This window comes from Zingiber officinale, chromosome 4A (genome assembly GCF_018446385.1).
Source record: "Zingiber officinale cultivar Zhangliang chromosome 4A, Zo_v1.1, whole genome shotgun sequence".
Classification (NCBI taxonomy): Eukaryota; Viridiplantae; Streptophyta; class Magnoliopsida; order Zingiberales; family Zingiberaceae; genus Zingiber; species Zingiber officinale.
The window spans coordinates 156025942-156039064 of NC_055992.1; the positions used below are offsets into that span (position 1 = coordinate 156025942).

The 13123-nt window shown below is 32.8% G+C and overlaps 1 protein-coding gene across 5 annotated transcripts in view; it reads right to left on the reverse strand.

Moving 5' to 3' along the window:
• Window positions 1–5878, reverse strand: part of LOC121971808 (protein CHROMATIN REMODELING 5-like) — a 32966-nt gene extending 27088 nt beyond the window's left edge. Inside the window, exons 1-5 of one of the 5 annotated variants that reach the window (XM_042523255.1) lie at window positions 5453–5878; window positions 4189–4874; window positions 4018–4082; window positions 1063–1491; window positions 81–305 (exon numbers count right to left, since the gene is read on the reverse strand). In XM_042523255.1, the coding sequence (XP_042379189.1) occupies window positions 81–305; window positions 1063–1491; window positions 4018–4082; window positions 4189–4837 (1368 nt within the window). In that variant the 5' untranslated portion in view covers window positions 4838–4874; window positions 5453–5878. Of the gene's footprint in view, window positions 1–80; window positions 306–1062; window positions 1492–4017; window positions 4083–4188; window positions 4881–5117; window positions 5275–5378 lie in introns of those variants that run through there. The other 4 variants (XM_042523257.1, XM_042523256.1, XM_042523258.1 and 1 more) reach the window with 4 other exon arrangements.
• Between the last annotated feature and the right edge of the window lie 7245 nt (window positions 5879–13123).

Below are 13123 nucleotides of genomic sequence, written 5' to 3' on the forward strand. Positions count from 1 at the left end.
AATAGCAAAGACTAACAAAAAGAAAATTAGACAAGTTTAACAAGGCAACATAAATGTGAGACCACATTCCTGAAACTTACATTCTGGAGATCAGCAAATGACTTCCACTCACAATGAAGATATGACTGTCCTTTCCACTTTATATAAAATTCAACAGCATCCCAATCAGTTTCCATATCTGAACTAGTGCTGGCAACAACAGGTAGGGTTGATCTGTTGTTCCTTATAGCATCTTCAACTGTACCTTTAGGTTGGTGCCATAGCACCTTTTCAATTGTATCACCATCTTCCTCCTCTAAGTCCTCCTGGTTATCAAAAATAATCTCACTATATGCCATGTCTTAAAACTGTTAAACTATGCAAAATTGGAATATTGGAACCAACAAACAGCTAAGAATTCATATAGAAGTTTCATAATAGAACAATGGGTTTTGTCAATGTTCTAAATCTTGGTTGCTTCACTTGCTATAGAAAAATACAAGCATGTCAGTCTTAACACAACCAATATCATATAACCCCTAGTCCATACTAGTCAATGCAATGTTACTTTATCAGAAAAAATTAATGCCGCAGCCCCATACAAAATACTATGCATTTTAAGTGCTTACATTTTTATAATTAAACAAAAACTCCAAAATCATTTTCATAAAAGGAACTGTTAGACTATATAGCCCAAATGAACCATAACTCCAAAACCATTTTCAATGAAGGAATTGTTTAAAAAAAAAAGTTAAATAAAGAATTAACTCTACTTTGATTTCAAATTCAAAGTTATATTTGCCAGCAAAAAATTATACCTAATCCAAGCCAAATACAGTAAAACCATGCACATAAAATTTACACAAAATTTCACAAGGAGAGTAATTAATGAGTTAAACTACATCAGCAGAAATTAGTTCCTTCAGAATAAAGTCCCTCATCCCTTTAATTTCTCAAAGAATTGTTTGTTCAAATAGATTCTGATAAGGAAAACTCATGGTCAAAAAATTGGTAGGATTGTTCCGATAGATAACTATTGCTAAGAACAAAGAAAAACTAGTCAAACTTCATAAAGAGTGGAACCTTTTGGGTCTTGTTCAATCTTTCCTCACCAACATCATCACTTTCTTCACTTTCAGCATAAGAGACCTTCTTTACCAATCTGCCAGATGTACGGAGCTCGCTGCTATTGTAGTTGGAATTGGCAGCCAAATCAGAGAGGCCTCTAGCTCTCTTGTGTAAATGAGAGGATTTACTTGTTTTCTGATTGAAGGCTTGATCGCTGTCTTGTTCTGAGTCTTTTCCAGATGAAAATTCATCATCTGATAAGGTTCTCGCTCTCTTTCTGCGTGTATTTATAGAAGACTTTGCTTCTTTATGTTTTGAGGTTTTTCCAACCTTACGTGGCATTCCTCTTCGTTGAGTTCTGAACAATTCAATGTCATCTTCATCCGAGAGATCAATATCTTCTTCGTTGTCATCATCAAATTCATCGCTTTCTGATGTTTTTTCCTATAATCAAGTAAGCATGAGCAGCCGAAACAATATGACAAATTTAGTGAACAAAATGCAACTCTAACAGAGACCAAAAATATATTAATTGTTAGTTAAGAAAACAATCTACTATTGCCATGTTCATTTTCTGACATTTTACTCCCCTGCATTTTTCATAATAATTTTTTTCTTATTTTTGGGAGAGATCAAACATCTTTTATGTAAAATAAATAAATTTTATTATATACAGGTGTCAAAAAGTTGATGGCATACTTTTTTATTTTCAAATTCCATTTTGGTACACAGAAAAGTACAAATTTTTCCATGAACAAGCATATAAATATTTTGACCACATGAAAACGCTTGATAAAAATTTTTCAGGTTAAAAAGTTGACGGTGTTTTTTTTTCAAATTCCTTTTTGATACACAGAGAAGTACAATTTTTTCTATGAAGACGCATATAAATATTTTGACCACATGAAAACAGTTGATAAAAGTTCTTCGGGTTAACAAAAACAGTCTAAGGATCAAAAAAGGTTTTTAAAATGTTGACGCTGTGTATGGATATCATATAAATACACTCAACAAAATTGAGGGTTAGTTCCTACTCACAAAAACCTTAGGACTATACTAGAAAAGGAATACAAGGGAAATGAGCAAAGATCCAAAACAACCATGCAGTTATAAAGAGTTAAATATCCCTCAATTAAAAATAAAAACTAAATACCCCGCAACTAAAAAATATGGCAAAGGCATTTAATCTAAATGCTTGGATCTTTTGACAAAGACTGTTCTCTTATCCAATAGGCATCTATCTTACAAGATAAGAAATACCTCCATAGAGAAGAATAGGGAAAGAAAAGAAGCAGAAGAAACATATTAAGTTGACGTGAGGAACTAGTTTCATGGGTCAAAACTTGCTAGACTAGATCATACAAGTAAATTTCAAGGCTCTTTCTGATGGCAAGAAACTTAGTAACATATACAGCTGTTGCTAAAGAACTTTCTCATTTGATGAACACTGTTTTCGACTAATAAATTATCATCTGAATATGGTTAAGTACAAGATAGATCCTCAAAGTTAATTGATGAGCTTGGCTGTGAAACCCTGGGCCTAGATCAGTGAGATAATTTCAAGGCTCTTCATGATTAAGGAAAAAAGGTTGATCTTATGTAAACCATTCATTGCTTGCCACATAACTCAAGAACTCTAAAATCCTCCAACAAGGTGATTCATGGTCAACAACAGTTGAAAAAACATAAATGCCTAGGGGCATTAAAACATCTTTCTCCTCCATGATAATACAACAAACCAATATATTCCTAGTTGCCAACTGAACTAATTTTCCTCTCAATACAAATATGAAAACAAGCCAACACACGAAAATAAAACTATGGATTAGGGTGTTGGGTAATTAAGGATTAACACAACAAAAGTTAAAGTCGCTAGGATGAGAAAGATTATCCGAGATCGATTGCGTGTAGCTCTAACAAATGATAACATTAGAGAGGATTGGTCAACATGGGATAGATATGTTCAAAGATAACCAATTCACTCAATAATTAAAAAAATTGAATCAATTAGTGTTGAAGGTGTAAGAAGTAGAGGGAAAGCAAAAAATAAATAAATAGACAAAACACTAGTAAGTGTAATACGATAATGAATTTAATTGTTACTAGTGATGTAGGTTTGCACCAAATCCAATGGAGGATAGGATCCATATAGTTAATCCCAAATAGTCATGACTAACTCAGCTTTGATGATCATAACAATGACAGAAAATGTATAACCTTTCAATATCTCTTCCATCGTCTAAAGAGGGGGTGCTTGTTTTGTGAAAATTTGTCCAGTTTAATAAAATATCTGTCAATAATTTTTTCACTTCTTAATATATGTTTTAGGCAATAGATGTTTGATGCTCCCCAAAATCAAGAAAACAAGAATTATAAATATTAGAAAATGGAAATTTTAATAACCAAGAGAGAAAATTGTTTCTAGCTTCCTTCACATAAAAGTTTCTTCCAGTATGCCAACTATTTGAAGTTTATAATATTTCAGTTTCTCAAGCTTTGTCATGCATTCTAATTTTCAAATCCAATCTATTGATAAATATTTTCGTGTCAAAAAAATGAAGTCAACTTTTGCAATTCAATCCAATTATCCAGGACTCAATTTCAGAACACCAACTACACTTAGCTAATCTCATTGTAAGTTAAACAACAACCTTTATCTTGAGCTATCATCCAAACAAATCTACAAGAAGTTGAGTTCATTGTTTTGTCTTAAAAGTTGTTTTAGTAATGTTGAGTTAGCCATCCTTTAGACACTATCTTGATGTTTCTGTGTCCTCCTTATAGTGCAAGTATAGCGATTATCCATGTCTACCATCCAGCAGATGATGCATACCATAGAAGAATAATCAGGCTCAGAAAAAATATATCTATAAATAAGCCCTCCCAGAAAAAAGTTGTTCGATTCTACTAATGCTATATAGAGAAGCTATGAAACTCATACTAAAAAGGCCAAATAGATAAGAGGACAACCTTGCTTTTTCCCTTCCCTATTTCACTGGACTCTGGTTCAAAATCAGCATCATCTGGATCATCATCTGTAATAAAATAGAATATCATCTGTTCAAAAAATTGTGTTGATGTTTTTTGCAGAAACAGATGTCAAATATCCTTAAGTCACAGAAAGAATAAGGAAAACAAGACCTTCGTCTTCGTCTTCATCATCTTCATCGTAATCTTCATCATCTTCATACTCCTCATCCTTTATCACTCTGGATTTCTTTGCAGTTTTTTTGTTAACAGAAACAGGTTTTAATGGAAACCTGGAACCTGAAATGTTAGTGTGGTTCTGTCCACTGCCATGTACAGAATCACTTTGTTCTTCGCCATCCTGCTCATAGTAATCATCAGAAAGCATTTCATCTGCTGGAATATCAACATTTCCTCTTTGAGAGAGTCTCCTGTGTCTCTGTTCATGCGAGTCTTCAGATGAGTTTCGTCCAGATTCTTCATTACCTATGTTGTTACGATCATACTCAGAATCAGACATCGGTTGACAGTCCTTCCAAAATTTTGAACCCCATGCACCATGAGGAGCTGCTGTTTTGCCAAGCTTCACACTAGCATTTCCTTCAGAGTTTTCACTTTGCGCTATATGAGCATCATCAAAGTCCTCAACACAGTTAGGATCATCTGTGTTCAAGTCAGTGTCCACGAACTTGTTATTGATATCCAAATTCCTGTTCTCAAAGGAATTATAGTCACCAGTAGTAGCACCCTCCTCCTCCTCCTCCTTCGAGTTCAGGTCGTGTAGAGAAGTTATTGTGTTATTATAATTGCCGAAGAATGCCATTTACCATAACATATAGTTCCTTCCCTGCACCCTGTCACTGCAACTATAGAAGGGTCAAAAAAGGATTCTTTGATTCATTCAGCATAGCAGCTTGTATCTAAAAGAATAATAGAACAAAGAAATCTCGCTTCAAATCAATATTGATGTAACATGATGATTAGGATTAAGAAAAAACGCATACGATCAGCTAGAATTTCATTTAAAAGGGTCATTTGTAACTACGAAAAGAAGAAAAATACTGAAGAGCGGAAACAGGAGGCTTACAGAGCAGGGCCTATACCGTTATCGAAACAAACTGCGAGCAAAAATCACAGGGGTATCGAGGAAGCAGAGAGATCGCAAGTCAAAATGGAATCCAACAAATGCAAACGAGATCAGACACAAGACCATTCGTCGATCGCACCGATCGACCCGCGCACACAGAAATCCTACAGACAAGAGCGCGGATCGGGCAGCCGACGTGGAGAAAAGCACGAATCCAATCCGCAGAAAACCTAGAGGAACGAGCAAGGAGCAAACGAATCTAGGATTGGAAAGGGACCTCGCGCGCGGGCCAGCATCCGAAATCAAAAGCGAAACGGAGGAGCAGACAGGTTTGCCGCCCAGGAGACGCACCTACGAACCCGAGAAGACGAGATCGAGGCTGGTCGGTGGAAGAGGGTTATTTATAGAGGAAGGCCGGCGGCACCGGGAGCGAGGAAGGGCCGCGGGCCGACGCTGGGTTGGCCGGTGGAGGGAGGAGACGGCCGAGAGGGAGCGGCAGATTTTTTGTATCCAACCCCAATTATTCGGTTTTTTTAAAACAAAACAAAAAAGAAAATCGTAGTCGAGTTTGTTCGTCGTGGAAAGGGGATGAGAGGGAAATGGGTAGGGAGGGCGGAGGAGAGGGGAATCGGTAGCAGGTTTCGGCGATATATCGCCCGATTTGAGGCGGCGGTGGGAGAGGTTTGGCCTCGCTCGCGGTCACACACAAGAGAGAGAGAAAGAGAGACAAACAAAAGAGGGCAACAAAATTTGAGGATTAGAGATTGAGATTTGCTATGCCCTTTCTTTTTTTCTCTCTCTCTCCCTCTTATTTTAGGGATTGAAGCAGTAATGTTTTGTAGATTGGCCCCTCCCAATAGCCCTAATTAGATATTGACCCTTTGCTTCTGTGCGTCGGCTGCTGCTCAGAGATTGACCAGGGTTTGGTCGTTTGGGATTTGCTGAATTATGTATTCGGTTAAAATTGAAATAATTAAATTGAATAAATTATTTTTTTTTACCAGTTAAACTGGTCGAATTTGTCTATAAAAATTGAATTAATTTTTTTAATTAATCAAAATTTTAAAATCTTATCCGTTTTAAGTTAAAAAAATAATATTTTATTTAATTAATTATATTTTTAAAATAGAAAATAATTTAAAAAATCTTATTTGATTTATTTGAATTATAAAATTTAAACTAAAATCGAACCGAATTAATAAAAACTAAACTGCATTTTAAAAAAAATCAAATTATCGATCAATTTAATTCAATTAATTTAATTTTTCTGAATTTTTATTCACTCCTATCAACAAATAATTAGACTAGAATACAATAGTAATTTGGATGGCTAAATTAGATTCTAGAAAAGGATCCATTTGATCCCAGAAAAAAATTGAAATACTTTTATTTTTGGGACGGTATTAAATTTTCTTTTAAAAAAAATATTTTTTAAAATATTTTAACTAAGTACAAATTAATTGAACATGTTCATGAGCTTTTTAATACATATCAAAAATATTTAATTAGTATAAATGACTAACAAGTCCGAATCAAACTTTAATTTTTTTATAAATTTTAATTTAAATAGGTTTAAATTAAAATTTAATAGAATATCAATTTAAATATTATATATATTTTTTAAAGTTCGGACACAAATACTAATATTTTTATATTATTATATTTTCATTTGCATCCTTAATTTTAATTAAATGTCTAAAGATAAATAAATAAATTTATGGTTAAAATATAAATAATTTTTATATTTAATTAATTTTTCTTCGAAATTTTAGTTAGTGTCAAATAAAGTAAAGGTACACAAAGTTGACTAATAGTTCTCTTGAATTATCTCTTAAAGTCTAGTAGACGTCCAACCATATTTGGACACTAAAACTTAATTAAAATCTAATTTTTTATCTCTTTTGAAAAGCATTTAATTTTTTTAATATTTTTATATATTATTATCACTTAGTTTGGAAAGAAAAAAAACTTAGATAGAGTAAAAAACAAAAGTCATTTATAGAAAATTGTTATAAAGACATATAAAAAGTTTATTTATTGTCGTCTTTTTTATTAGAAATATATCTTATAGTTCTCCTATTACCATATAGCCCTACTTTCATATGTGTTATTAAAATGCATCATGTCCAATATTTTTTTTTATAAATATTCGTAATCCACTCATATTTCTACTGCTAAAAGTGGAGGGGTGAAATGACAATAACAAAACAATAGGGATATTTTGATAAAGCAATTACAATACCAGGTCAAACAAAATTTTCTCAAGATGTAAAGGATAAAATTAGAGTAGGTCAAATTAATTAAATCACACTTTGAGTTAGTTTCGAGTTGATGTTATTCATGTCCAGCATACAGGGCCGGCCCTGGAGAAGGGTGACACTGAGTGATAACCCTGGGCCCAAAATTTAGGAGGGTCTAATTTTTTTTTTTTTTAGTATTATGTATTATAGGCACATAATTGGGGCCTTAGGTAGTTTGACCCAAATTCATATTTCAAAACCTTTTGGTATTGTCTTTTCTTTTTATCCTTTTAGGTTGCAATTTGTAAAGTGGTAAACAAATGAAAAATTAGGAATTTGGGGCTGCCATGAAACAATTGGAAGGTATAATCTTATTTTTTGAAAAGTATAGGAATGATAATTTTATTACAATTTGACTATTACTAAAATTCTTACATCATATATGAACATAGAGTCAATATTTACAACAAAACATTATATTTTTAGGAACAAATAATTTAATGAAAGAGAGGACGATGAAGTTTCACTATCAGAGTCATTTAGAATTGATTATTTTATTATTGTGGATATGACGATTACTTCTTTAAATATAGATTTGAGCAAATGAAAATTTTTGAAAATATATTTGATTTTTTATTTAATTCAAAAATGTTTAGAACTTTGGATAAATTATGAAAATGTTGTGTCGATTTAAAATCTGCTCTAACTCATATCAGATGTTAAGTTAGAAGATTTATTTACTGAATTAAAAAATATTACAAATGACATTACCAAATGTAGTAATGTCTACAATTGATATTCTTGAATTTGTTCAAAGTATAAATTGTTATCCAAATGTTACAACTGCTTATAGAATCTTGTTGACTATACTTGTTACAGTAACATCGGCTGAAAAAAGTTTTTTAAAATTAAAATTATTAAAATCATATATGAAATCGTCAATGTTGCAAGAAAAATTAAATGAATTGATAATTTTATGTATTGAGAAAGACATTTCGAAAAATCTTGAAGCTGATAATATTACAGATGATTTTGCAAATAGAAATACTAAAAGAAATTGTTATAGATGAATTATATATTATTAAAAATTTATTTTGGACCTCATTTTATTTTTTCGCCCCGGGCCTCCTGAGTCGAAGGACCGGGGCTGCCAGCATAGTGGGATAGTAAATGGCCGAACAAATTCACCAAACAATAAGCATTTGATTCACGTACTGTAAATAAACACTTGTGGCGCTTGAATCAACTTGGGTCGTCCTTATTATCTATTTGTGTTTTTCAAATTTATCTGATGATCGATGATAAATTTTTATACTTTCAAGTAAGACACCTTTAGATGAATAGAGAGTAGAAATATCTAGACACTAAGTGTGTGTTTAACTGAGGCTATCCATCTAAGGTTATCAATAAAAATTTTGTTTCATTTAGATAATCGATGATTCATAAATAATGATCCAGACCCGACACGTCAGTCAAAAGATATGTAATTTTAAATTAACTAAAAATATCTTCCGATATTTTATACTTTGGGACAAAAATACTCTTAATATTTTTATAAAAAAATCATTTTAAACTATAAGACATAAAAGTGAAAGTATATTAAAAATCCGTAAAGCTAAAAAAAATTTTAAAAAAACGTAATGGGTAAAGAAAAAAACGTAAAGTAAACAAAAGAAAAAAAAATAGATTAAAAAAAACCGTAAAATAAAAAAAAAAACAAAAGAGAACAGAAAAATGTAACGGTAAAGTAGAGAAAAATTTACAATCACAACTTGAATTTTGCATGCAATCCCTACTCATAAAAAACTTTGTTTCCACTCCCTGCATGCAAAGTTTTATTTACTTCAACTCCCTCATGCAAAATTGTGACCTAATTGCCCCTTATATTTTTTAGGTACAAAAGGTCCAAAAATGAGTATAATTTCTCTTAAATTCAGTACTTTACATTAGAATCGAGTATATTTTTTATTAAATTGAATATATTTTTTCCTATTTTAATATAATTCCTCCTAAATTCAGCACTATGTAAAAAGAAAATCTAATATATTTTCTATCCAATTAAGTATCATTTAAAGAAAATCTAGTTTCTATCCAATTGAGTATCATTTAAAGAAAATCTAGTATATTCGAGTATATTTTCTATTAAAATTGTCTTTCATATTTTTTAGGTATAAATAGTCTAAAAATGAGTATAATTCATATTAAATTCAGCATTTTAAACTAGAATAGAGTATATTTTCTATTAAATTAGGTACGACTTTTTTCCTATTTAATATAATTCCTCCTAAATTCTATACCATTTGAAAAAAAATCTAGTATATTTTTTATCCAATTGAGTATCATCTAAAGAAAATCTAATATATTTTTCATCCAATTAAGGTGGAAAAAGAATCGTATTCAATTTGATAGAAAACATACTAGATTCTAGTTTAATGTACTGAATTTAAGAGAATTTATACTCATTTTTAGACTTTTTATACTTAAACTATCAGGGGCAATTAGGTAAGTATATTAAACTAGGGAGTGAAAACAAATAATTTTTCCAATGGGGAGTGTACGCAGAGTTGTGTTTGCCAATGGGGACTGCATGCAAATTTTCCCAATGGTACAGTAGAGAAAAATCCCCAATCACATCTTGAATTTTGCATGCAATCCCCACTCATAAAAAACTTTGTTTCCACTCCCTGCATGTAAAGTTTTATTTGCTTCAACTCCCTCATGCAAATATTGTGACCTAATTGCCCCTCATATTTTTTAGGTACAAAAGGTCTAAAAATGAGTATAATTCCTCTTAAATTCAGTACTTTACACTAGAATCGAGTATATTTTCTATTAAATTAAGTATATTCTTTTCCTGTTTTAATATAATTCCTCTTAAATTCAATACTATGTAAAAAGAAAATCTAATATATTTTCTATCCAATTAAGTATTATTTAAAGAAAATCTAGTATATTTTCTATTCAATTGAGTATCATTTAAAGAAAATCTAGTATATTCGAGTATATTTTCTATTAAAATTATCTTTCATAGTTTTTAGGTATAAATAGTCTAAAAATGAGTATAATTCTTATTAAATTTAACATTTTAAACTATAATCGAGTATATTTTCTATTAAATTGAGTACGACTTTTTTCCTATTTAATATAATTTCTCCTAAATTCTGTACCATTTGAAAAAAATCTAGTATATTTTTTATCCAATTGAGTATCATTTAAAGAAAATCTAGTATATTTTCCATCCAATTGAGGTGGAAAAAAAATCGTACTCAATTTGATAGAAAATATACTATATTCTAGTTTATTGTACTGAATTTAAGAGAATTTATACTCATTTTTAGACTTTTTATACTTAATATATCAGGGGCAATTAGGTAAGTATATTAGACTAGGGAGTGAAAACAAATAATTTTTCCAATGGGGAATGCACGCAAAGTTGTGTTTGCCAATAGGGACTGCATGCAAATTTTCCCAACTAAAGTTAAAAAAAAAATAATGTTCAACAAAAAAAATATATAGAGTAACAAAAAATACATAAGGTTGTAAAAGAGAAAAAAATATATATAAAGTTAAAAATATATATAAATTTTAATAATAATAATAATATTTAGTTTTGTAATGAAAGATAATACAATAAAATATTAAATTAGGTTATATATTAAAATTTTCAAATAAATAAATTTGTATTGTATTACATAAGTTGAACCAAATAATATTAGGTTATGTCTTATTCCCTAAAATCAATAATCACATAACCAATGTTATACATGATGACTTGAACCAAACACATTCTAAGATTAATGTTATTTCTACCTGTAGGGCTTGGTATAATGGTAAGAGGCATGTGTATTTCACAATAAACTATGGATCAATTATCACATGCACTTATAACGATGGAATTATTAGTAAAGTTGATGTGTCATATTAAGGGCTACCGTACTTCCTGAATTTACTCAATGGACAAAATATAGGATAGATCGTTTATCTCAAAATTAATGGCATTATAAGATCTGAATATCTAATTTAAAAAAAGTTGATGTGATCCCCATATGTAAGATTTGAAATACATCATATAAGAACTAAAGGATGTTTATACAACGGGATCTAGCTTCTATCAATCTCTAAAACTCAATAGAAAATGAGACAATAGCTCATGAATTGCTGACCTGATTCCATTGCAATGCTATAGCCTCTTACTTGTCACAGGAATATCTCACAAACGCAGCGGATGTCTTCTACGGGATTGAGCCAGCAAGCACCATGTTTCTGTTAGGACCAAAAGTAGCTAGAGGGGGGGTGAATAGCTCGTCGCGTTCGCTCTTGCTCGGCGTTGCTTGTTCCTTCAAAGATGTGCAGCGGAAAATACAGAAACAAACACACAATGCTAACACGGTTGGTTTTACTTGGTATCCACCTCACAAGAGGTGACTAATCCAAGGATCCACACCAACACACACACCCTCCACTAAATAAAACTCTCCTTTGTGGTAACTACCAAGGGCGGAGAAGCCCTACAATACTCAATACAAGAAGAGAGGGAAAGGATACAAGAAATATAAGCTTACAAGCTTACAATGAGTACAAAACCCTAACCCTAGCTTCTCTTCTTGGCTTTGATCCGCCTCTTGACTTGGAGAGCTTCCAAGATCCTTCATGATCTTTGAGAGCGCTGTGGAGGAGTTGGCGAGAGCTCGAGTGAATCGGAGAAGTTCTTTCCGCAGCCATCGAACGCCTGCAGCTATAAACGACGCCCGGTCGGATCCCGATCGATTCGAATGTTCCCAATCGATCGGGAGGCTTTGATCGATCCACGGATCGATCCAGCGCTCATGCGAACGCTCGGATCGATCCACGAATCGATCCAAAGCGCACAGCAATCGATCCATCGATCGATTGGGACCTCTGGATCGACCAATCGATCGGACGATCGATTGAGACAGGCTTCTCGCGAACGATCGATCTGGATCGATCGATCCATCGATCGATCCAAGACTTGGTTTTTGTCCAAAACCAAGTCCTAAACCTCCCAAACCAACATCCGTCAACTCGACTGTCGGTATGTCATGCCTAGCATCTAGTCACTCCTTGACCTGCTAGGACTCCTTACCAAGTGTCCCAATCCTTTCGACCCACTTGGACTTTTCTCCGTGTCCGGTCAATCTCTTTGACCTACTTGGACTTTTCTTTCATGCCAAGTATCCAATCAATCCTTTGACCTACTTGGACTTCCTAACACCAGATGTCCGATCATCCTTGATCCATCTGGATTTTTCCTGCCTTCACTCACCTTGGCTTTCACCTAGCTTCACTCACTAGGGTTTTCCATCTGCCTAGCTTCACTCACTAGGACTTTCACCTAGCTTCACTCACTAGGGTTTTCACTCTGCCTAGCTTCACTCACTAGGACTTTCACCTGGCTTCACTCACCAGGATTTCCATCTGCCTAGCTTCACTCACTAGGACTTCCTTCTGCCTGGCTTCACTCACCAGGACTTTTCTTCTGCCTGGCTTCACTCACCAGGACTTTCATTTTGCCTAACATCCCAGTTAGGACTTCCCAGTCAAGTATCCAGTCAACCTTGACCTACTTGACTCTTCTTCAATCAATATCTTATTGTCAAACATCTAAACTCAAACCAAGACTCAGCTTGGTTACCCAGGTCAACCTTGACCTGAGGGATATTGCACCAACAGTTTCGTCTCAATGGGGGAGAAGAAGCTAGGAGAGGAGAGCTAGGTTCAGCATGCCCTAATAAACCTTATCTTTTTCTTTTTATACTTGGTC